At 37.6% G+C, this 27227-nt stretch overlaps 1 protein-coding gene across 3 annotated transcripts in view; it reads right to left on the bottom strand.

The window, feature by feature from the left end:
- The window catches only part of LOC137403595 (mitogen-activated protein kinase kinase kinase 15-like), a 98922-nt gene that overhangs the window by 53519 nt on the left and 18176 nt on the right, over positions 1 to 27227 (bottom strand). For all 3 annotated transcript variants that reach the window (XM_068089559.1, XM_068089560.1, XM_068089561.1), the window contains exons 2-18: positions 26353 to 26575; positions 21364 to 21542; positions 17701 to 17782; positions 17382 to 17474; positions 16142 to 16251; positions 14406 to 14579; positions 13509 to 13621; positions 11946 to 12125; positions 10929 to 11074; positions 9513 to 9578; positions 8719 to 8894; positions 8405 to 8504; positions 6253 to 6386; positions 5416 to 5533; positions 3133 to 3246; positions 1838 to 1976; positions 1103 to 1230 (exon numbers count right to left, since the gene is read on the bottom strand). In XM_068089559.1, coding sequence (XP_067945660.1) covers positions 1103 to 1230; positions 1838 to 1976; positions 3133 to 3246; positions 5416 to 5533; positions 6253 to 6386; positions 8405 to 8504; positions 8719 to 8894; positions 9513 to 9578; positions 10929 to 11074; positions 11946 to 12125; positions 13509 to 13621; positions 14406 to 14579; positions 16142 to 16251; positions 17382 to 17474; positions 17701 to 17782; positions 21364 to 21542; positions 26353 to 26575 — 2275 coding nt within the window. The remainder of the gene's footprint in view (positions 1 to 1102; positions 1231 to 1837; positions 1977 to 3132; positions 3247 to 5415; positions 5534 to 6252; positions 6387 to 8404; positions 8505 to 8718; positions 8895 to 9512; positions 9579 to 10928; positions 11075 to 11945; positions 12126 to 13508; positions 13622 to 14405; positions 14580 to 16141; positions 16252 to 17381; positions 17475 to 17700; positions 17783 to 21363; positions 21543 to 26352; positions 26576 to 27227) is intronic.

Raw genomic sequence — 27227 nt, 5'->3', positions numbered from 1 at the left:
AATATACGAGTAATTCTATAAGCTATAGCTATAATTAGACTGCATGTTGGCTTAACTTGTGTAGTCTGCAAGGGGAACTTCAATGATAAAATTTTACAATGTATTTCGTACGACAATGCCTCTATTTACAAGTGTACTTTTTAGAGTGTAGGGCCTACATTGTTTAGTTTCGGTGTTGGCCAATATGATCGTTTATGGAAGAATGAATGCTGATTTATAATTAACTCTGAGTATATCCATCTTTATGTAAGAATTAATTAGAAAGGAGCTGGAATACTGGCAAGTGGAAATAGACCCAACATAATACTAATAAATGATAAATACATAATCTGTGCAAACCTACGCGGACTTCTATGAACTAAACACTCCGACGTAAGAGAGAATTTCTGACGACTATCTTAAGAGCAATCAATATGACCTACAATCACTCTACATAAAACCTATCGATTGCACGGAATTGGTATAAAACCATTGCTCGTGTACACCAAACTTGATTTTAATACATTTTATGCGATTCCAGATTTTATTGCCACAGCTTAGTGGAAGGTCGAATCATACGCCTTCCAGGTAACACTGCTGAGAGCTGAACAGGTAGAGCCAAATAATCACAACAGCGTACATAAAGCTTTGAGCAAGATAAAATAAACTTTCAGAGATAAATGAGATATAAAGTGACTTGAAAATTTTCTTCATAAGTGATGATAACAGGGAAACAATTTTTAAACTTGCATGAAACTTTAACACGGAAAAAATATCTGAAACAGTGCCAATGTTTACTTCAAGCAGAAACATGTCAGAAACGACATGCTTCGTATATAATCAAAATAGAAGAGATGACACAAGTGTCTGCTGGTACTCTAACCATATGCTGCACACGAAGGAAATACCATACCAGTATAAAGTGATCTCTGAGAGCTTAAAAACTGATAGGTATAAACAAGATTTCTGCAGGCATCATTAATGAGCGGCAGCAATGATTAGCCGGGTTGCTGGTTGCTATGGGCACAGAGCGTCACACAAGCAACAATATATCATATATTGTTGCTTGTGTGCTTGTTGCTTGTCACAAGCACAAAAACATCATATAAGCACAAATATATACCTCCACAAACGGTGGCTGGCCAGTTGCCATCTCAACCACAGTGCAACCAAGAGACCAGATGTCTGCGGGAGCAGAATAACCTCTCCGCCCATTGGTTATTACCTCTGGCGCCATGTATTGAGGAGTACCTGCAACAAGTAGTCACCTGGTGGAACACATTGAGGAGCACTAGCAACCATTTGTCACCTGACATCACATATAAAGTAGCTCCAGTTCAACCAATAAAGTGCTCCAACTTGTTATCCCTCTTGTACAAATACTTTGAGATTGATTTCAGTTTTTTTGCAAAGTAAAACGCGTAAACAAATTAGAGAAATGCAGGCTTGTAGGAAGAGTGGAATGTAGGTTACTTATGACCTTCTTGTCAATGTTAATGTTTTAGCCGTTTTTTAGCTGGTCGCATTAGCGGGTTCATTTCAATCTTAAGAGAATTTATGAAACAAAAAACATGAAATATCAATGCACTTTGTTACATCCTTACAATCTATATACCACTTATCATCTCTATGCAGTGGCAGTATAATGGCATTTATTTAGCGTTATGTAAAATGCTTGGAAGGCTGGGCAAACCCCCCAACTAGCTGTAGAAAGCCAGCACTCTACAGCATGCCAAAGATCATATGGTCTGTCAGTGGGAGATTATCCTAAATACCGGCGGGTACAACCCGGATAGGAAAAGCAGAGTACTTCTTTAAGTAACACGCTAGAGACGGAACAACTCCTACCCTGACTCACCAGCAAATGTACTCAGCTTATTTTTAAGACCAGAAAGACGTTTAGAGGTGCCAAAGTCAGAGATTTTTACAACTCCGTTGTACGTGTTGACAAGAACATTGTCTCCTTTTATGTCTCTGTGCACAATCTGGTTGTCGTGCTGCAAGAGAGGTTGGAGGTCAGTGTCAGGGTGACGATGGCGGAGCAGCTGAGACATGGCTAGCGTGCTACATGTGCTGCGACTTGTGAAATGTGGCAACAGAGAAAAAGGATTACAATAAAGAGTATGTAGTGCCTATGAGGTACTTAGAAAAACTACACTGAATAATTAGTACATATAAGACAGGTATGATGGCGGCAAAGGCTACACATTTTTCAAAAATGGTTACAGGATAGACAGCTTCATTTTAGCCGGGAGTAACTTTTGATGGCACGCTTGCACAGGAACAGTAGTGAAGGCAAATGACAAGAGACATGTTTTATATATCAAATAACATACATAGTTGTATGTTGGAGCAAATACTCATATACACAGTACAGCTACATAACATAAGCAGTACAGCTACATAACATAGGCAGTACAGCTACATAACATAGGCAGTACAGCTACATAGCGCAAGCAGTACAGCTACATAAGACAGACAGTACAACTGCATATGGATAACAGTACAGCTGCATCAAGCCAAGAGTAGCTGCATGGGATAGACGCTGTCTTACTAGATTTCTATAAGATGCTAAAATGGGATAAGTATTGTCTTACTAGATGTCTATGTAAGATGCTAAAATGGGATAGGTACTGTCTTACTAGATGTCTATGTAAGATGCTAAAATGGGATAGGTACTGTCTTACTAGATGTCTATGTAAGATGCTAAAATGGGATAGGTACTGTCTTACTAGATGTCTATGTAAGATGCTAAAATTCCTAGACTAATATTAAAATAATGTTTTGTAGGGAGAGCCGGATTATAATTAATCGTGAGATTGTTAAAATGGATAAGGAGTCTAATACGAATACATTAATCAACTGTAGCAGACAAATAAGCTGCTAGCTCAGCAACATAACCCGTCAATTAAGGCGCTAGCTAACCAAATTCATCCAGCAAAGCATTGGGTACACGACTCTCGTTTCCCCAATTAGCCTTGTGATTACGAAGCTAATCCTAGATTATTGATTAAAACTGCCTAATAGAACTACCCTGGAAAATTGAGCACATGTTTCTTTGGCACTAAACCAAGTCTTTGAGCTGCGGCTATGTTAGAGCTGTCTATGACGGAGCAAGTTTGAGAGACTTTACCAGCGATTAGAGGCGCTTACCAAGTATTTGAGACCATCTAATATCTGCTTAGTGTACATAACCATTGACAACTCATTATCCTTGAGGGGGCCCCATTTATTCCTCAACAGCTGTGTTAGACTCCCTCCTGGAACCTAAAAAAGAAATTGTTAAGGGCATTATTCTTGGCTCAGCTGTAGAGCGTACCATTTCGTAAATATCAGTCTAGCGTTAAGGGTACAAACAATACAGGGTGTAGGAGAAATAACAACCAGTTATGTAGCGCAACTTGTCAGAATTTCTAGCCTAGCTTGTCAGCATTTCTAACCTAGCTTGTCAGCATTTCTAGACTAGCATGTCAGCATTTCTAGCCTAGCTTGTCAGCATTTCTAGCCTAGCTTGTCAGCCATTCTAACATAGCTTGTCAGAATTTCTAGACTAGCATGTCAGCATTTCTAACGTAGCTTGTCAGCATTTCTAGCGTAGCTTGTTAGTATTCCAAATTTGCTGACTGGGTTTTCAGTATCACTATCAGTCCATAGTTCAAACAATATGAATCTGTGCCACAAGACCAATGATATCTATCATCGTGCCTATGAAAGTGATTACAATGACAAATGGAAGGCTTTATGTCTCTAATTAAGGAGGAGAAGTATTATTGCTACTTTTAATGAATTTTGTAATTTCCTAATATACTTGTCAAAAGTTAATCCGCACAATTAAAAAATTTATCTGCTCATTTTAAAAACTAAACATTCCAAATGAGATGTTGAGTTATAATGTTGTAGCGAGCTTTAGTTTGTTTGTTAGTTTGTTTGTTTCTACGAAACAAACTAACAAACAAACTAAAGCTCGCTACAACATTATAACTCAACATCTCATTTGGAATGTTTAGTTTTTAAAATGAGCAGATAAATTTTTCAAACAAACAAGAGACTCGAACTTATACAAATTTTAATGTATAACCGCTTTAACTTGTTTGTTTCTACGAAACAAACAAGTTAAAGCGGTTATACATTAAAATTTGTATAAGTTCGAGTCTCTTGTTTGTTTCTACGAAACAAACAAGAGACTCGAACTTATACAAATTTTAATTCTCAAAACTTTGTCAAACTGATTACTGAGTCTCTTCTCTGTCTGAAGATAAAACAGTTGAACCGAGTCTCTTCTCTGTCTGAAGATAAAACAGTTGAACTGAGTCTCTTCTCTGTCTGAAGATAAAACAGTTGAACTGAGTCTCTTCTCTATCTGAAGATAAAACAGTTGAACTGAGTCTCTTCTCTGTCTGAAGATAAAACAGTTGAACTGAGTCTCTTCTCTGTCTGAAGATAAAACAGTTGAACTGAGTCTCTTCTCTGTCTGAAGATAAAACAGTTGAACCTCTCCTCGTTTACATTAATAAATAATAGAAGAATCGGAAAACAGCTTTGTAACTCTTTTCTGATACTTTGATAGATTGATACAAAGTCAACTTCTCACTTTCAAAAGGCTAAGACAGTTTGGATCAATCTAAAACTAGGTTGATCAGTTTTTGGAGACTTAGAGGTAAGATTTTTTTAGATTGACATTAAGCTATGAAAATAGAGTAACTCAGTCTTCATAAAATAGAATACTAGGCGACAAAACATCTGAAAAGTGCATTAAAAGAAACACTATAAATATTGCATTTATATCTGTTTCAAAACTAAACCCACTCAATAACTGCTACTCGATAAAATTTAAAAAAGGAAGACGTCTGCGGCACAAACCTAACTTGAAAATTTAAAGATAGTCAATTGATTCAACTTTAGTTGAGGTTTCTAAAGAAATATAGAGTGGAAGTGTTATCAGTACACAGGTGAAATATCTGGCTATATTCAACTGTCTACGCTTGACCCCTAAAGAGGTTAATCAAAGCTAAGGCAGACTGGGCATCTTTATTATCCTTAACTCTAATAAAAGTCTTTCACCTTATCAGGTTTTATCTGCTCCTGTTATAGACAGCTACACCAGCCTAAATTGATCAAAGGTTGCTGATAGGCGAATTAAACATCGTAATGAAGAAAAACGAACTAGCAACAACTGCACACAGCCAACAGCGTGACAGAAAAGGAAGAAGACAAGCCAAACACAGTAATTGATACACTGCTATGTAATTACTTCGACTTTCTTTGATTACTTCGACTTACTTTAATGCAGTAATATATCTCAAGTTTGACAGGTCTGGACAAGTGTCATAGTTTGTTGATATCCACTGATATTCATGGTAAAGTGACACCCTTTATAGTATGCGACACAACGGTGAGACAATAGATAAGATGGAGATAAAAAAGAAAAGTCCGTACCTGCTCCATAAATATCTTTAAATAGCCGCCATCGACGGTCGAGCCCATGTACCGGACTATGTTTCTGTGAGTGAGGTTGGCATGCAGTCTTATCTCCTCTTGCAGAGGCTGCACATCTCTGCAAGACAAGAGTAACTAACAGTAAATGGAAAAAAATACAAGAAATGTGAAACATGAGGTCATATCCTCCCTTCACAGACTTTCATGAGATTGTTGTCATCACAAAGTGGTTTTTGATGGCACAAAAGCCCAGCTGACTTATTGATTCATTTTTCCATTTTATAGGGCAGCTGAAATGAACCACAAGTAAAAAACAAAAACAATGGAAAAACTAGTTATGACTAGTTATGACTAGTTCACTTATGTATAACTGTTAAAAACTTGCTGCATTTCTGCTGAATATAAAGACTGACATATAGATAGCTAAACAGGAGGTTGTTTATAATTGATGAGTTAGACCTTTTATTTATCGATATCCAAATGCACGCCCTCATTATTCTAACAAAATCACGAACATGAATCTTCTAGGTTAGCAGCGCAAACTAGCAAATAATGAAACGAAGTCTATGATAACGGTGATCCATAAAGAATTGTAATGATTCATCGGTTGTGACTGATTCACGCATCCATAACCACTATGACTCAGTGCTACATTTAGATGTAACCACACTGCAACCTCACCCTAACCAACTGCTCACTTCCCATATCATTTATATTCATAATTACTGTATTTCTGCGACATTGAGCTTGAAAATTTAAATTTACATAAAAACTCCTAAAACAACGAATGATAGGCTACAAGATAAGTTGGCATAACTGATAAACATATCTGCTCACTCGATCGTCTGCTCAGGGATCTCCTTGATAGCAATCTTAATTTGAGTATTCGTATCCCGAGCTGCTACAACAACTCCGTAACTTCCTTTGCCCAGAATTATCCTGTGCCCTTTATCATCGAGCTCATATTCGTACTGCAGCAGACAAATGACGGACTTGTAGAATAATAGCGCAACAAAATGCCGATGGTCTCGGCTTGCGACTTACTAATCTACTACCTCGTTGACGAATACTGACACATAACTGAATCTGTGAAGAAGTCTTAAAGTTTGGTACGTTTGAGTAAACTAATGCCAGACTATACCTCGACAGATTCCTATTCTGTAAAACATCGACATGCGTGTAAACAACAGCACACTTATGTAAAGGAAGAATGCATCTTGCATCATCTGGTGCTGACATCTGTCACACATTCATGATCGTCACAAAAATTTCGACCCTAGCAATACCATACAGCTCACCGGCAGGAGGAGGGCAGTAAAACTTGCTCGAATTCTTATTTAGTTCAACTTCACAGAGCATAAATCAAGCCAAAAGCCATCATCAAAACCTAGTGGCATTTAGGCTTTCTAAATTGTCTCTGCGCCCACCTGCCTCTGTGAGCATGGGCTGTGAAACAAAGACTATATGGCAAATAGCTGAGATAGTTTTGGTGTAATTATAATACTTTGAGTTCAGGAGTTAGCTATAAAGAAAATAAATTTATCATAGATTTGATAGCGAGATTAAATTCGTTTGAAGCTGCAGTACAGAAGATGATTTAGGACATACCAGAATGCAAGGCATGCTAAGATATAAGAATGATAAGACAATTGCTCACAGCATCAGTAAATCAGTCACTAGAATCCGTGTTTGTAAGGCATGAAATAGTCTAGCGACGATATTTAAATGATCTGTAGAATTCAAACTGTGCCTTTTGTTAATTTCAAACCAATGACAACTATCAACCACTACCTACATGCATAGTAGCTGCGAACCTGTATCTATTTTCGTACATAGCGCGTGGTCAAGTACATAGCGCGTGGTCAAGTACATAGCGCGTGGTCAAGTACATAGCGCGTGGTCAAGTACATAGCGCGTGGTCAAGTACATAGCGCGTGGTCAAGTACATAGCGCGTGGTCAAGTACATAGCGCGTGGTCAAGTACATAGCGCGTGGTCAAATACATAGCGCGTGGTCAAGTACATAGCACGTGGTCAAGTACATAGCACGTGGTCAAGTACATAGCACGTGGTCAAGTACATAGCACGTGGTCAAGTACATAGCACGTGGTCAAGTACATAGCACGTGGTCAAGTACATAGCACGTGGTCAAGTACATAGCACGTGGTCAAGTACATAGCACGTGGTCAAGTACATAGCACGTGGTCAAGTACATAGCACGTGGTCAAGTACATAGCACGTGGTCAAGTACATAGCACGTGGTCAAGGTCAAGGTCGGGAACACAAAACTTGAACTTACACAAAATTTTAGTAGATTTTATCAGAAAATATTGGTATTTTTTATCATTTAGGATTGTTTTTGATGTTTGAGGTGATCTGACTGTCAGGATGTTTCAAGGTTAAAATCTTTAAAACTTGATTGTGGTTAAAATGCTCATAGCGAGCGAATTCTCGATTATGACAGCTATAGTTGCAAAGAGACCGACAGAATAGAGACGCGTAACGCTGCGACTTGAACGTAATAGCCGATATCAACCATCACAACGATAACAACTACTGACATCATTTTGCATGTATTTTTAATCTGAGCATTTTAACCATGATCAGGTTTTGTTGATTTGAATCATGAAACATCCTGGCAGTCAGATCACCTCAAACATCAGAAACAATCACAAATAATAGAAAAAATACTGAAACTTTCCGATAAAATCTATTAAAAGTTCATGTAAGTTCATCTTTAAACAAAGAGTCAGTTTCAGGTTGTTGAAAGCAGATAATCAACTCCTTTCTAAAGAACAGATAGCGTTAATCACGTAACTCTTATGCTGACCACCTCTAGAACTATACAAAGAATGAATAGCGAATCCGATACGACTAGTAGTTAGGTAACGTAAATGAGATGGGTGGTCTCAGTCTCTGTCAGATGTCTCTGACTACTGAACTCTTCAAAGATGTAAGTTTAAATAAAAGAAAATGCTGTCGCTGCCTACCTGAATGTTGCAGGTTTCAGCCGAGTCCATGACAAAATCAGTCCTGATCGCTCCCTCATCATTGTCTATCTCGCACATGTTTAGGACGGCCTCGTAGAAGCTGCATTATATACAGCATATATGTAGCATAGCTTTACATTAATTTTCATAATCAGCAAGTCAGATAGTTATGTAGCTGACATTAACCACACCATACACTGGCTGACCTATTCCAAAATGTCTGCAATTCAAACATTCAAAAAGATTCGTAAGTAGAAGCAATCGTAGGTTGAGGTTTGGGAGAGGTCAGGCAACCCCAATATGTTAACACTAACCCTTTTCTCTTCAGCTCTGACGGAAAGAAGATGTGAAAGTCATCACTGTTTTGCTGCACATACAGGAAAATAGCGCGTGCGTCCCTTTTATACAATGAAACTCCTTTAATATGCTGCCTCTCAAAGCACCACTGGTTGCTGTCTTGCTGCACATGCCAGACCTTTATGGTTGGTGGCTACAATAAGAGAGAATGAGCTTCTTGCCTTCTGTCTGTGTAGACAAAGTCTCATGAATGCATTGTGAAAAGACAACTCTCAATATCAACAACAATTGACTCATCTGGTCAATAAACAAATAGCGCTTGCGTATGATACAAGAGTTCGGATTTTAAGATCGCTGACGCTCCTGAGCCAGGTATTTGCTGACCAAGAGTATGCGAAATATTAGCATCACGTAAGTAGATCTAAAGTAATACCTACAAAAAACTTATTTATATCATCAACATCCAGTTTTAGATATGCCACACATTTCAACAAATACCTGGCATTGAGGAAAAGGAGAACAAGGTATTAACATAAACAACAACTTATATAATCACGTGAAATACCAATAAAGAGCTTTGCAGCAACAAACAGGCAATTTGAGAGTATGCCAGGCCACCAATTCACAAACGCGAGCCATTTTATTGTTAAGTAGGTAAAACATGTGGTATTCTAAATTAATAATGAAAGTGCATTGTAACCAATATAATGTATCCAGATTTACAGGTAAGTGACATCGAAATACGCAGAAAGATAATGCATGTAACATCTTAAAAACTATTCCGTCAGACAAAGGCATAAAGGGAACCAACCTCATCATCAGCATTAATCTGTACATAGCTTGTTGTGTATAGCTTTGTGGGCTCAAGCACTAGAACCTATAAGAGGATATTGGAACGCTTTACCAAAATAGCAAAGGTAAGTCATGTTACTAAAACTTGTACTGCACTTAAAGGGTAAGTCAGTGTACTGAACTTCCTACTGTATCTAAAGGGTAAGTCAGTGTACTGAACTCCTACTGTATTTAAAGGGTAAGTCAGTGTACTGAACTCCTACTGTACCTAAAGGGTAAGTCAGTGTACTGAACTCCTACTGTACCTAAAGGGTAAGTCAGTGTACTGAACTCCTACTGTATCTAAAGGGTAAGTCAGTGTACTGAACTTCCTACTGTACCTAAAGGGTAAGTCAGTGTACTGAACTCCTACTGTACCTAAAGGTTAAGTCAGTGTACTGAACTCCTACTGTACCTAAGGGGTAAGTCAGTGTACTGAACTCCTACTGTACCTAAAGGGTAAGTCAGTGTACTAAACTTCCTACTGTACCTAAAGGGTAAGTCAGTGTACTGAACTTCCTACTGTACCTAAAGGGTAAGTCAGTGTCCTGAACTCCTACTGTATCTAAAGGGTAAGTCAGTGTACTAAACTTCCTACTGTACCTAAAGGGTAAGTCAGTGTACTGAACTTCCTACTGTATCTAAAGGGTAAGTCAGTGTACTAAACTTCCTACTGTACCTAAAGGGTAAGTCAGTGTACTGAACTTCCTACTGTATCTAAAGGGTAAGTCAGTGTACTAAACTTCTACTGTACCTAAAGGGTAAGTCAGTGTACTGAACTTCCTACTGTATCTAAAGGGTAAGTCAGTGTACTAAACTTCCTACTGTATCTAAAGGGTAAGTCAGTGTACTGAACTTCCTACTGTATCTAAAGGGTAAGTCAGTGTACTGAACTCCTACTGTACCTAAAGGGTAAGTCAGTGTACTGAACTTCCTACTGTACCTAAAGGGTAAGTCAGTGTACTGAACTCCTACTGTACCTAAAGGGTAAGTCAGTGTACTGAACTCCTACTGTACCTAAAGGGTAAGTCAGTGTACTGAACTCCTACTGTACCTAAAGGGTAAGTCAGTGTACTGAACTCCTACTGTACCTAAAGGGTAAGTCAGTGTACTGAACTCCTACTGTACCTAAAGGGTAAGTCAGTGTACTAAACTTCCTACTGTACGTAAAGGGTAAGTCAGTGTACTGAACTCTTGTTTATCGAATGAAGAAGCGAAGCAAGCAAATCTAGAAAGTAAGCCTTAACACTCTTAGCACTGATAACAAGTCTGAATGTTGTTATTACACGCTACAGTAGCTCATAAGTGTGTTAGATTAGCATACATGGTGAGCGTATCTACATCTGTGTCAAGCAGTGACCTTGTAGAGAGTACAGTAATAGCTTTGTATAATTACAGGGAATCTGACGCAGCTTGTATCTTCGTCCTTGATAGCCTCCATAAAGAACTCCATCCAAAAATGGAAAAGGTTACTTTCTAACGATGTGTCATCATCCTGCTCCGGGTTCTTGTTACGGAAATAGTTTATCAATTGTATGTTACCTGCAAGTCCACCATACATGGCTACATCTTGGTAAATTAAACCATAAATCTATTGTACATGTATATCCTAACAATAACACCATACATCTACTGTATATCCTAACAATAACACCATACATCTACTGTATATCCTAGCAATAACACCATACATCTACTGTATATCCTAACAATAACACCATACATCTACTGTATATCCTAACAATAACACCATACATCTACTGTATATCCTAGCAATAACACCATACATCTACTGTATATCCTAACAATAACACCATACATCTACTGCATATCCTAACAATAACACCATACATCTACTGTATATCGTAACAATAACACCATACATCTACTGTATATCCTAAAATCACACCATACATCTACTGTATATCCTAACAATAACACCATACATCTACTGTATATCCTAACAATAACACCATACATCTACTGTATATCCTAACAATAACACCATACATCTACTGTATATCCTTATATTTATACCATATATCTACTGTATGCTCAGACAATCATATTATTAATGTAGTATCTACCTTAAGCAGGGATTGTAAAACCTACCCTGTGTTTACTAGTAGCTGACAGCAGGGACTGTAAAACCTACCCAGTGTTTACTAGTAGCTGCTAGCAGGGATTGTAAAACCTACCCGGTGTTTACTAGTAGCTGCTAGCAGGGACTGTAAAACCTACCCAGTGTTTACCAGTAGCTGATAGCAGGGACTGTAAAACCTACCCAGTGTTTACTAGTAGCTGACAGCAGGGACTGTAAAACCTACCCAGTGTTTACTAGTAGCTGACAGCAGGGATTGTAAAACCTACCCAGTGTTTACTAGTAGCTGACAGCAGGGACTGTAAAACCTACCCAGTGTTGACTTGAGGTACCAAATAGGTGGCTGCAGTTTGAACATGCACTCTGCAGCCTGAATTGCCTTGGGGTAGTCCTCAGCAAGCACTGATATCTCAAAGTATGTTGCTACATCCCAGTAATCTTGCAATTGAGTGAGGCTACCTTTTCTCCCAATCAGGTTGTTCAAGCTGCACCCTGCAGAGATACAACAGTTAAGCACATTAATTTCATTTATAAGACAACTCCACAAATTTAAAATGAAGACATTTGCGTGAGCTATGTTATGCACAACTTCACTAATTCAATGAAATCGTTAATTCTTTTTTCCTTGAGCAACCTGCATAAAGGGTGCTAGACTAGAAAACAAGAGAGCCGGCTAGTCTCTGTAATAACTATAAACTCCAGCTATCAAGTCATGTAAGTGATGTAAGTGTACCAACTATCAGGGTGTAAAGACAAGTGCATACTTTTGGTGAATTTCAAGTGATCTTACGTCAGTATAACTCGATTATGCCAAGATAACTAGATTACATTTAGATAATGATGTCATTTCCTTTCTTAATTAGGAGCAGTAACTGTTAGGGCAATAATTATGGCTATGGTAGTTCTGCGAATATTGCATACATAAAAGCTGGAACGTAACTTCCGTCAATATAATTAGTACTGAAGGATGCTCACGAGGAAGACCTATGCAGCGTTAGCGTAGACAAGTAAACCATTAGAATGATGCCATAGAGCTATAAAACATTCCAATACATTTATCAAAACAGTGGTTAGTGAGATGAACAATATGGATTATATGAACAATACGAATGATAAGAACTAGGTATGACAAATAAAGATGAATCAAGCAGAAGCCACGCCTAACAGTTTGTAAGCGAGCCTTAGAGAAAGACTTACTTGGTGAACTAATTTTACCTCTCTATATGTTTGGCAAACAGAGAAATTTAGGCAATTTAAGTAAAATTTAAGTAAAATTTAGGCAAACATTTAGAAAGGTTAACATAAAAACAGGCAATCTAACTTAAAACCTTTCTACAAATTTGGCTACATTAACTTGAAACAAAAAAGAAAGATTGATTATAAAAATTTTCGTTGCATTAAACCTATTAGATGGCACCGGGTGCTTTTGAATAAATAATAAATAATGGAGTTGTCCTACCTGGTAAATGTACTCGCTGTGCTTTTCAGAATTAACTACCTACTAAAAAATGAAAGGTTGTTGTTGGCTTATACAAAGGTTGGACTTTCATATTTGTGATAACACCATTAGACACTGATTTATACCTTAAGCCCGTAAGTGTTCTGTGAGTCTAAGAGCTCGACGCAGCCGTCTGCAAAAGGTCATGTGAAGTAATAGGTGTTTGATTTGAGATAACGCCCACAACGCATGATAAAGTTGAACAAATGTGTTGTGGTGGCTTCAAAGGCATAAGTTAAGTTGGAAACTTATGTACGCCTTATCAAGACACATCTACAGCGATCTTCCAAAAAACAGTAGCCTTATAACTCCCTCATCACCTTACTTTGACCTTCACAGAAACAGTAGTACAGAGATCTTAGAGGTCTACGACTTACCGATTCTTTGCAGCTCTCTGTCCGTGCTAAAATCCTTACCAGAAATAACCAACATGGTTGCTAGATTTATGCCTGCATAGACATTGGCTTGTAATTCAAACCCTTCCCGGTACCTGCAAAATAAGTAAGCAATCTTGACCTGTGTTTTATAAGTTTGACTTTCACTTATTAGTGGGACAACGAGCTTCCTAGACTGGCACTCAAGCTAATAAATAAAATCCTAGAGCTCACAATGAAAAGAAACTACTGTGGCAGCAGTGATCCTTTCTTTAAAAATTCTAACTGCCGAGCTCTGACACTCTCTGAATGCCCTCCCCATTCTTTCCTAGATCTATGCTTTCTATTTATTGATGCTAAAAGTTTGATGGTAGTAAAAAACCAGACCAGTAGATATACTGGTTTACATTGTAAAGTTGGCAATTTGATCTTGTTGGAGCAGCGCTTATCTTATGAAGTGTTCTATGAGAATGCTCATGCGATTTTAAAGAGCAATTTTTTCTCTGTTGGAGTTACTAAAGTGACGAAGAAAAATAAAAATTTCAATATAAGGAACAAATTAGATCAATATATATATATATATATATATATATATATATATATATATATATATATATATATATATATATATATATAAGATGGACACAATATTACAACTATTATATATTATAAGTTATATATAGCTATTATATATCTATTATATATAGCTATTATATATAATACATTAAATAAATTTTTTTATATTTATTAAGCCAAAAGTCGTGTAGTTTTTATGTATATATTATATAATTTGTATATAATATATATTATGTATTACAACTACATAAATTTCCAATATTATTGATGGTATTGCAGACAGGCATTGCACCCTACCCTTTGTAGTCTGATCATGCGCATTACCATTTAATAGCTTCATCTCGGGCTTCGATATCCTGATAGTTGCTTTCATTGAACTTGTCTTTGTAAATGCGTCCACATAGACAGACCACATCCTGGATGTTTCGACCTCCCATCTGCTCAGCCACCCGTTTGATGACCACTAAAGCTTTGTCACGATCGCCAGGCTCATTGCGCCTGAGTACAAAGACAAATTGATAGATAATACACTAACTTGACTCGTTAATCTCGGCACAAAAGAAAGGCTGAAGGTTATTTATTTGATTATCACCTCCAGTCAGCGCTACATCTTTACCTGCTACAATCAACTCACAAATGCGTAGGTACTAGTTTACATTAAACTTGATAATGTAGTCGACTATCTGGTTGTGTAGTCATCATGTAGTCGACTATCTGGTTGTGTAGTCATTATGTAGTCGACTATCCGGTTGTGAAGTCATTATGCAGTCGACTATCCGGTTGTGTAGTCATCATATAGTCGACTATCCGGTTATGTAGTCATTGCGTAGTCGACTATCTGGTTGTGTAGTCATTATGCAGTCGACTATCTGGTTGTGTAGTCATCATGTAGTCGACTATCTGGTTGTGTAGTCATTATTTAGTCGACTATCAGGTTGTGTAGTCAACATGTAGTCAACTATCGGGTTGAGTAGTCATTATTTAGTCGACTATCCGGTTGTGTAGTCATCATGTAGTCGACTATCTGGTTGTGTAGTCATTATTTAGTCGACTATCAGGTTGTGTAGTCAACATGTAGTCAACTATCGGGTTGAGTAGTCATCATTTAGTCGACTATTCGGTTGTGTAGTCATTATGCAGTCGACTATCCGGTTGTGTAGTCATCATGTAGTCAACTATCCGGTTGTGTAATCATTATGTAGTCGACTATTTGGTTGTGTAGTCATTATGTAGTCGACTATCTGGTTGTGTAGTCATCATGTAATCGACTATTTGGTTGTGTAGTCATTATGTAGTCGACTATCTGGTTGTGTAGTCATCATGTAATCGACTATCTGGTTGTGTAGTCATTATGTAGTCGACTATCTGGTTGTGTAGTCATCATGTGGTCGACTATCTGGTTGTGTAGTCATTATGTAGTCGACTATCTGGTTGTGTAGTCATTATGTAGTCGACTATCTGGTTATGTAGTCATCATGTAGTCGACTATCCGGTTGTGCAGTCATTAAGTAGTCGACTATTTGGTTGTGTAGTCATTATGTAGCCGACTATCCGGTTGTGTAATTGAAAAAATGTGATGCTATGAGCAACACACATTCTTACCAATTCTCTTCCTTACCAATTTTTACCAAAATTCGAATATAATTTTGCAAGAACCTTTGCTTAGAAATCAAAGTCAAGTCAATTTTTATCATGACGAGTAACTTTACAAAGCTAGTCATTCAAAAGTCGTCTATCAACAGCCAATTTTCAATTTCATCTCCATAACGGTATTTTACATATCTCAAGAGAACCTGCAGCCTTCCAATTGCAGCAGCGCCAGGAAAATATTAACAGCAATTTTTGCTATGATATAAAATTTATTATATATGTGTGAACAGCAGTAACAGTGCATGGTTGGCAGCAATTGCTGTCGCGCAAAGGGCAAACCAAGAGAGACGAATCTAAAGTGTTTTTGACACTAATAAAAATTCAAAAAATTAATTATTGTTTCAAGTTTAAAAACTATTGTGTGACCTTCTTTAATAGCAACACATCACAACGAAACAGAAAGTGTGTACCTGTTGAGAGCGAATGCATACTGGTGCTGAATAGCAATGGTATCAGTGGCCGCCGTTTTGTTTGGGACTGCATTGATGTCTTCTACAAACTTCACCATGGCATCATAGTCCTGCAGCAAAAGCCAAGCATTTGATGAGCTTTGCATACTTATAAAATAAAACATTGGCAACTTAGCAGCCTAATAAAAAATCAAAAGATTTTCCATTGTAATAAAATACTACTAAAGGAGACACTAAAACACTTGGCTTGTTCGCTCATGAAGGTTTCAATTTTGTTTGAAGGTTTAGTGAAATGTGGATAAATATTTTTACGTATATAAAGAGACTAAGAGCTCACAATCCGTGTTCCAGTCCTTTCAGCGGCTGACGTAAAATCATCTTTTATTATAAATGATAATTTTTATTGCTTTTCAGCCTTTTTAGCCTTGTTGAAGTGGCTCATTTGTAGGACAGCTTGTTATGCAATTTTATAGCTAAACATGCACTTTAGGAGATCTGACAAAACATGCATGAAAAAGCATTCCGATATTCTTTCTTGCTATCATCATGCTGAACTCTGATTGGATAATCAGTCCTATTATCAGCTAAAATGAGTTATTATACTGCATTCTATATTGTATATTTACTAGCACGCTGGCAGCCTCGTGAGTTGTGAGAGATCATCATGGGTAATAACTATGTGCACAGTTATTCTATGGTACCAAAAGGAGATCGAGTGGCGCAGTTGGTGGCGCGATTGACTGTGAACCTAACATCCAGGTTCGTTTACCATGCGGTGCAACCCTTTACTTAACGATCTTAGCGTGACTTCAGACAGACAGACAGACAGGTGGACAGATGGATGGACACGGCTCTTATTATAGTAAAGGTTGTAGATAATAACACTGAAAGGCATATTTCAACCATGGAAATTCCTCTTTTAAATTCACTTGAACGTAAATTTAGCAAAGATCATGTATTAAACCGCATCAAGCAAAGGGTGTATGTGGCATAGGAGATATTTAATTGTTTTTAAAACAGTTTGTCTTACTGGTCTTCTGTACTGTTGAAGAAGCCAAAGAGACAGAGAGAGAGATGATCTCTCGTGACCATTGTGAGCGATGAGAAAACTCCTTGCGGCTATTAATATCCGTGGTGACGAGATGGTTGAGATTACTGTTGACATGCTTCAAGTAGGCCACAGGCTATCTCAACTAAACGACTGGTTGAGTGATGGTTTCAACTTATAGACTACAAATACCTGGATGTCTCTGTAGGCCAAGAGGAGGTTGTAGACAACATCTGCTTGTATCAACTGTGGGTGGTCTATACGGTTTCTCATTGACAACAGCTTCTACAAAGCAGAAAGAGAGATAACAGTGAGAAAGTCTTTCACAAAAACCAAACAATGAATATACTATAGATAAATGCCAACTGTACAATTATAAAGCTGGCTTAGAACCATAGATTTATGAGCGAGGAATCGCGAATATGCTCATAGAAACATCAGAGATATACGACGATGAAGAGTAGCTGTCTTAGCGAGGGGGACTAACTTAGTGAAGGGGGAGAAGCCTCACCTTTCGTAAGGCTGGAATATCATCACTCAATGACTCTTTTGCTTTCCTCAAATCAGCCAAAAACTTGTCCTTCCTGTTTTTACTGAAACATCAAACATACAACTTTAACTAAAATACAGAACAAACACTTTGATGAGCTTGCGGAAAGGAATTTTTTTAGGAGTATATGTTGTATACATACATATGCAAATACATCACGCGCGCGCACACACACACACACGCTCGCATACACAATTACATACACACATAGATACACACACATGTACACATACGCGCGCACACGCACACACACACACGCTCGCATACACAATTACATACACACATAGATACACACACACACACACACATGTACACATACGCACGCACACACACACACGCTCGCATACACAATTACATACACACATAGATACACACACACACACATGTACACCTACGCACGCACACACACACGCTCGCATACACAATTACATACACACATAGATACACACCCACACATGTACACATACGCACACACACACGCTCGCATACACAATTACATACACACATAGATACACACACATGCGCACGCACACACACACCTGCATAGACACATACATAGAGGTGGAACGAGACAGGTTTTTTCAGTTCGAGACGAGACTCGAGACACTGTCTTGTAAAAATTCGAGATTCGAGACACAAGACAGTAAAATAATGAGCATTTGGTGATGATTTCACTACACAAGGACTAGTGTACTTGTTATATAAAATTGATAAACATCTTTTTAAATTTAACTTTCACCTGGTGTAAACGATTTAAATACAACATTTTAATAGCGATATGCATGTATTTGTTGTAAACAAAAGTGACACAAACAGCTCTAAAATAGCGAAGTTTTATATTTCTACGAATTTGAGCTTGATTGATAATAATTATTATAAACATATTGCTTTGTACATGTATATTTTACCAAAGATCTATTGAATAGGTCTTACTTTTTAATGTAATGAAATGTGTAATGAAACCGATAGTCGTCGATCTACAAAGAAGTACCGCAACTAAAAGAACACACGATAACACTTTCATTATTATTGTTTCATTAATGTTAAGTTTTGTTTGTGTATTAACTGTAGTATGTAAATTATATTTAAGTTGTACTCATGAAATTATATAAATTACTGTATATATTTTTATATTGAACTAACGATAATGTCATCATTACCCGAACACGGACTATGGTCGACACGGCCTTTAGTTTGTTTCTCCGTGTCCGGGCAAGTTTTACCCGCAATTAGTAGTAAAAAAAGGCCCGAACTTTATGAAGGGCAGTCAGTGTTTAGACATGATACAATAAAATACAGACATTTTACCCGCAACAGTCTTATTTATTAAATCGGATTATCCGGAAGGTAATTGGATATGAGCCGATATCTTTTTAAGGACACAGGACCAGACTACAATATATTAGGACTACAATATATTATCAGGGCCGTTGTCCGGACTACATGATTAGACTTGGTGGCCAACATAATCAATAACAGGTAGTAACGGACAGGGTATAAGTTTAAAGGCAGTTGCCCGCAATCCATTACAATATATGGAGTTGTTACCGCAAGAAGCCATATTTTAACAGCTGTGCGCAGGCGCTTTAGTTCTATTTCCTGTGTCGAGTTTGGCAATATTCAAGTCAGGACGAGATCGATACGAGACGAGACAGGTCGATACTCGAGATGTCTCGTGTCTCGTTCCACCTCTCACATACATACACACACACACGCACACACGCACACACGCACGCACGCACGCACACACACATACATATGTACACATACAAACCCAAGCGCTTGCTACCCAGTCATACCCAGATTATTGACTGGGTAGCAAGCGCTTGGGTAAGCTATACAAAGTGTCATTTTATAGCCCCTGGTTATAGTATACACATGTCCTCATTCATTACAAGGCTGTGTTTGTTGTAGCAGTTCACAACTTCTAGCTATGTTGAACTTACACTGGCATGGCATGAGCTCTGCCTGGTAAATATAAAACACGGCAATAACTTTTAACTTTATAGAAATTGAAATGAAGTCTCATCTTTAACACGATCGAAGGAGTATTTTAAACTCATTCTAAATCCAGGCTGTTCACAGTTTATTCTATTTCATATTGGCTAGCGTTTCCATGAAATGCTATCATCCAACTGCTTTTAAAAGAGGAGTTTTTTACACATGATAACCATAACTTATCAACATTACAAAATGGAATCAACGGAAATCTTTATTCGAGACACAGAGATTTTAGCTCATTGCAATCACTTTTATGAGAAAATATTAATTAATTTTATGTCTATGTGTGTAGTAAGTATACATTCATTAATTATATGTCTATGTGTATTAAGTATACATGGATAAGCCTACTTATTCGTGTTAGACGGACTGGAATAAAAATTACATTCAGATGGTTTTTAATGGTAAGAAAATGAAATTTGAATGATTCCGTTTAATTGACAATTTAACCCTCCAAAAGAACTCGTTGAAATAATGAGTATGTAATAATCCATCCCTCCTTCATCCTCCGTATGTCCTCAACATCATAGCACACAACTAAAAACTTGTAGTGAGCTTGCATAATGACAGTAGATAACAAATCCAAAACAGTTACAAGCACCGCGGCGTAACAATGGCACCTTTCTGAGAAGCCAGAATCTAGGTTCTCCATCAGTTGATCAGAACTTCAGTTTTGAGTTAGTTAACACCATTATATGCATATCTAATGGTGTTTCATACCTCCTATGCAAGTCAGAAGGCTTCAACTTGAGCCTAAAGCATCCTAAGTGTAGGCGTGTTGCTAAACTGATGACAGTTTGCTGATAAAACAATAAGTTTAAAAGCATTGCTAATCATAACATCAATAGTGATCAATAGTGATCAATAGAGATCAATAGAGATGCATCCAGTTTATTCATTCCTAGCCACCGTGATTGTAGGAAATTAATTTTGCAACTGTTTTCATAAGTAAATTATGACTGTGAGAGTACAAGGAGTCATCTGGTTACTGCGCAATCCTTGACAAGGTCAAGGTCAGGATTGACTAAAGAGTATGCTGAAGAAATGAAAGCCAAGAAGAGCCAAAGACGAGCGCGATAAAGAGAAAGGGTGAAGTTACAAAGATTAGGAGCGAAAAGCAAGCTTATTTCGATTTTAAAACCACGTTCTCAGGCCATTCCTACAGTAAAGTGAAAAGAAAGTAAGGCTACTTTGGTGAAAAGAGGCTGCCATAGTAAAGTTGATACCTAAGTAAAAAACTATTTCTAGGCACGAAAATCGGAGAAAAGCACGAAAATGGTAGCGTAAAAATTGTATGAAGAATCGGAATTACCATGTTATTGGCCAGCGGGTCACAACGAGTGGTAATAACAGCAGCGGTGATAGAGCTGCCAGGGAGTTAAGCAGCGTTTATCACTATATAAATAGACAATGAATCCCCGAGCTATATCTGACATACAGTGACGATGTACGAGGCAGAGATAAAAGCTTTCCGTCAACAGCTTGATAGGCAGCGAGTCAGCAAATCTAGCTGTTTTTCTTGGTTTGCCTACAGGTCTAGCGTAGTTATGAATAGTTGTGTTATCACATGAGTTAACGGATATGCTAAAAACTAATTTACAATTCTATGCTTTCCTAGATCACCTCGTGTTCACGTCGACCTCTTGCAGCGCCTTCTTGAGTCGGTTGAGAAAGGTCATCTTAGCTGTGCTTTTTGATGTAACATTCTCTGGATCAGGTAGGAGGCCATTTACGTCTGTGATATAGATTGTCCCATTGCAGTCGACGCTGTATGGGAAGAACATGTAGCCTGTACACGAGAGCTGTAAAATACATAGATTCGTCTTACCTTACACATTTGAGAGTTACTAAAAACCTACATTTCAAATGTACCTGTAACCTTCTATGGTTAGAAAATGCAACAGAGCCTACTTCAAACTACAAAAATAGCTGACTCCTTGACGAACATGCTACGGCACGGAAGAGGAAGCTAGTACTTCCACCCGCACCAACTTGTGACTAGCATGAATAAGCTGGTGAGACATTGACTCAGGGACGACAGCCTGAGCTTTAAAGTATAGAAGAGAGGTACAACTGACGTTTACTAATAATCATTAATAGCAACCATTATTATTATTATCTATTATTTTTATTATGTATCCTATGTTTAATTGAATTTTCACATATCTAAGATAAGACCGATAGGAATAGATATAACACTAGCACGCTTAGCAACATATATAAAAGTTATCATCACAGTTGCTACAAAGAACTATACTTGTGGATTGAATAGGCTAGTCTAAAAGATTCAATGGTATTCGTGGAACTGGGGCTAATACCACTCCCACAAGTTCAGAGAAATCAGGACTGCGGTTAAACATTGTTTAGTTCTACCGCTAAGATTTATACCCTAAGTTCTAAGGTTATACACTTTCCTTTCTTTCAATCACAGGCTATCTAATATTTAGAGCGTACAATTCCTTAAAGATGAACTTGCAGAACATTTTAGTAAATTTTATTAGAAAGCATTTGGTATTGTTCTATCATTTACGATTGTTTTTGATGTTTGAGGGGATCTGATTGTCAGGATGTTTCAAGATAAAATTGACAAAAATCGGTTATGGTTAAAACACTCAGATCAAGTGGAAGCGCGATTATGACATCTACAGTTGCAAAGAGACAGACAGATTAGAGACTCGGAACTCTGTAACTTGAACACAATAGCCGATATCAACTATAGCGATGATAGCAACTTGTGACATTATTTCGCACAATTTTTTTCTTCTGAGCGTTTCAGCCGTGATTAAGTTTTTTCGATTTTAATCTTGTAACATCCCGGCAGTCAGATTACCTCAAACATCAAAAACAATTGCAAATGATAGAAAAATACAGATATTTTCTGATAAAATTTAATAATTTTTGTGTAAATTCCTCAAGTGTTGCGTCAGTGTTATGCAGAGTTGGATTATTACATGTGATAGGGCAAGTACAATTAAAAACATGACCGAGTCTACTAAAGAATTCCAAATAAACACGCCGAGGCCAGCCAACTCCTCTTTATCCTGTACAATCACTCTCTCGTGACAACTTGGCTCGTGACAACTTGGCTCGTTTACACAAGCGTGTCACCAAAGATGTGGTCAATAATGCTATTGTTTGCGCAGATCAAAACAACATTTGAATTACCCGGACGAAAGCAAGACTATAAACACAAGTATTATAGACAAAAACTTATGGACACGGACGCTGAACATGAGATTAGAGATGGAGATTATAGATGTTGAGATTAGAGACTAACTACCAAGGAGAAGCATCTATTGCATGATTCGTTGCAGATTTAAATTCAATTTTTATGAAACGCTTAAAAGTTTTCAAATCTTAATATTCGCAAAAATCTCTGCGAAACTGTCAACTGAAAATGATATTATAGAAATACTGGTATGCTAGGATTTCACCACAATGACAGATGAGTGAGACAAGACAGTAACAGCATAACAACAGCAGATTTCTTTTTTAGCTGTTGAAAGGCTTCACGCTGTTCCATTGACAGAGCTTACTAATTTTGTGTAGACTATGAGGTCCTCCCATGTTTTATGACGATTTTGACGACCCGACAACAGGGATATTTGAAAAGCGACAGACGAGACAACCATTTATCACTGTAGGTGACGTTGACGAGATGATGATGATTGTGTAAGTAGGATTACTAAAGGTACGGCTACATGTAATGAATTTTCCGTTGGTTCTGAGTTCTGACTGAAATCACGAAATGAACGAAAAACACAGAATTATTCGGTCGAAATTCACAGAATTATCTGAGCTGTGCATGCCTACCGAAATCGTCGATGAAACGCTTTTAACTGGCTCAACAAATTATTAGCGAGCACGATTCTAGCAGCTTTAGCAATTAGTATAGTCCAAGAGACGTATAACTTTGATACACAATAAAAGTATGAGTGCAATTCAACATAGCACACAGGATGCAACTGCTTAGGTTGCGCTATTGCTGGTTAGCAAGCACGATTCTAGCAACTTTTAAAATTTATGTAGTCTGAAGAACGTAACGCGACACGCAAGAAAAATATTACGGCAATTCACCATAGTAAATACGATGCAACTGACTTGCTTGCGCTAAAGATGGCAACGCTTTCTACCACGAAACTTTTGCTGCTAAAAAGGATATTGTTATTATTAAAAAAGAAATGATTTGTAGTCATAGTGTCAAAAAAGGATAAATACCGACAATAGCGCAATCTAAGCAGTTGCATCGTGTGTACTATTTTGAATTGCACTCATACTTTTATTGTGTGTCATTATACATGTCTTGGACTATACTAATATTATTGCAAAAGCTGCTAGAATCGTGTTCACTAGCACGATTCTAGCAGCACAGAATAATTCTGTGTGTTTCGTTCATTTCGTGATTTTGGTTAGAACCAACGAAAAATTTGTTATGTGTGGCTGTACCTTTACTAACTTATTATTTGGCCATAAATCAACACGATCAAACAAAACTTCACTAGTTCCGGTTTGAAGCATCTGGCCCAGCATTTATAGACTGCCAGGTAATTTAACTTTTTAAGTAAACATCAATGAAATGCCACGACACACTGACAGCAAGTCCGTTTCCAAGTCTGTGACTGACAGTAATTATTAAAGACAATCTCGGTCTATTTTCAGTGCAAGAAGTGTAGCCCTAAAAACCTAAGACGCCTGTCCCTCGTCGTGGAGTAGTCAGCAAGGCTCCTAAACATCACTAATAAGTTTGTGAAGGTCGCTGGTTGAGCCAAGCTTTTGATTAGCAGAAGTTCAAGCTGAGCAAGTTTTAGGTCTTCAATTCAACCCAGTGCCACCAGAATGGATATTTGTATTGAAATAACGAATGAGAAAAAAGAGGTTATTTTGGTTACCAACTTGAAAAAGGTGACGACAGTGATTTTAAAAGTGACTATTCTGACGACAACTTTGTGTGGTAGGACCCCCAGACTACAAGCTGAGTCACTTCTTTGTGCCACACGTAAATTAATATATTTGAAACACTAAATTATTAACAATTTCATTGTTTCATTCATAACTTGACAGTTAAAATTACATGCTATTGATTAAGTGTTCTTAAGAGGGAATCTTGAATCTATAGTTAGATAAGTGAGTTAATTAATTCTCTATTATTATATGAAAATTTCTTTATTAGTACTTCAAATTAATTAGATCTTTTAAAGTTTTACGTTGAGTTCAACAGTGAAATTTATGTGGAGTGTTGCCGTAATAACGGAATACCACTTTTAGTTCTACTAGTATTGTCGGTGAGTTACTTAATTCTAGATTGCAACTTGAATTCAGTAAAATATAACAATTGAGTCAAGGTCAAAATTGGGTATATGACATCACCAGTAATTTTAAACAAGCTGTATTTGTAGCCGAATAAAATATCCCAATAGAAAAAAGAGATATTCAGCTGTAAGTTGACAGCAAGAAACTGACTTTCACACAATTTTATTTTAGTCGCATGAAGTTTACTCGGGGACAATCCAGATGGCAGCTCAATCGTCGAGTGAATCGTTTTCCCATATGGTATTCTCAGTGGCATGATCAAGCCTGGTCCGCCTTGAAGCAACCTGGTCCGCCGTTCATGTAGCAACGGTAAACGCTAACTAGAAATGTTATATAACTTTAAAAATCTATTCTAGGAATTCAGACACCATACCGCCCTGTTGTTGTGAATATAAAAAAAGCAAAAACATCAAATGTTAAGAATTACGGCTGCATATGATTAATATCAGTGAATTTATTACTGACCGACATTCATATGAAACAATGTTAGAAAACCCTGAAATATGACAGGCTTGTCAAAATCGGCTGAGATTGTCAAAATGATGAGATTATCTCTCCATTTTAACTGAAATAGCTAAAAGCACACGGTGACCTTTAAGTTAGGCCCGCTTGTTTTTACTCATGTTTCAACGAGCACTATGAAATAAATTTGAACTTGCAACCAATAGAAAGATATTAAATGGTTCCCGTTAAAGGGTTCCCGTTAAAGGGGTATTAAAAAGGTATCAATGAGATTTTATTAATAAACATTAAGGGGAACAGAGTTTCTCTATATCCTGACAATGCAAGGTCAGGAATAGAAAGTAAACGATAAGTCGTAAAGTAAACACGATGATCTGTGTCAAGGACCTACAGAATCTGATTGTAGGTTTTGAGAGGAAAACAACCTTTTTAATCCGCATTTACTTGCAAAACGATGCGCGAGGTTTTATTGCTGAACAGGTTGGAGCAATCCTACGAAGCAAGCGAAGGAACCCTATGTGTTTGGTATCATTTGAGTCTGTCAAAATTTACAATGATGAGCTCAAAACATCTGATCCCAACCTTTAGGCGCATACCTAATAATAACAACATATCTCTTTGTATGAGTCAGATAGGAGAAGGTTTTTAGGGTCGTTTCAAGCGGTATTTAGATGAGACAATTGAAGCATTGGAAGTTGTTTTATCAAGTAAATGGTTGACCATACTGTGACAGCAGAGGAAATGCCGCCTCCAATGTTGTCTGAGTAGAACGCAGAAGAATCTGGCTAGTCAGCTGGTCGACTAGACAGCTGCATACTAATGAAGCCTACTTCTACTCACCTTCATTGAAATTGTCTCCTCCGGATTCTCATCTCGAAACAACATGAAGTTGTCCTTCATGCCGAGGCTGTGTCGCACCCCGACATGGTAACTAAGAGATGCTTGACCTTTAGAGGTCATGTCCACGATGGCGACATCAGCATTAGAGAAAGTCTCAAGTACTGAGGTTTCACCAAAGTCAAGTTTGTCGAAGGGCACCGTGAGAAACTTGCTGTTTTTTCGCCTAGAAGATATATATGTATATATATGTATAAACTAGTCACTAGGATATGCTGGCAGCCAAATGCGTAACCATGGTAATGAGAAAAATCAGTCGCTGTCAGTAACTTCTCTTGAAAATCTAAGCTCATTGAATACACTGAGCTGCCTGTTTAGCCATGAGGTTAATGGAGAAAATTAACCTGAGTTTGGAGAAAGTAACCTGTGTTTGCGTGTCTAGAAAGGTCTAGTTTTAGTAATTTTAGTAAGAAGTCTCCATGAAGCATATTAGTGGAATGTCGCCGTTGTTAAAGGTTGACTTGCAACAAAATTCACATTACAGTTATTTGGTATCAAAAGGTTCACCATGTCTTACTCTGTTGTGTCGTAGGTGCCAAATATGTGGAAATGTGATTACAAGCTCTTAAAAGCTCAAAAACGAAAAGCCGCCGTAGATTGGAATCTGTTTATTTCTCTGAAGTAGTCATGACATTTGGTTATTGTCTTGTCACGTGATGTTCTCATGTGAATTGAAAGGCCAATAAAAAGCTCAATATCAAACTTATCGTAGCACTAGTTTATGATAAACACTTCGGGTTTCACCGAAGACCCAGTATCAAATATAGATGCTCGCTACTTTACAGTTTTGTTTCGGCTTGATCTAATCGTCAAGTCGT

Source organism: Watersipora subatra, chromosome 9 (assembly GCF_963576615.1).
Source record: "Watersipora subatra chromosome 9, tzWatSuba1.1, whole genome shotgun sequence".
In the NCBI taxonomy this organism is placed as follows: domain Eukaryota; kingdom Metazoa; phylum Bryozoa; class Gymnolaemata; order Cheilostomatida; family Watersiporidae; genus Watersipora; species Watersipora subatra.
This window is presented reverse-complemented; position numbering and strand designations above follow the sequence as displayed.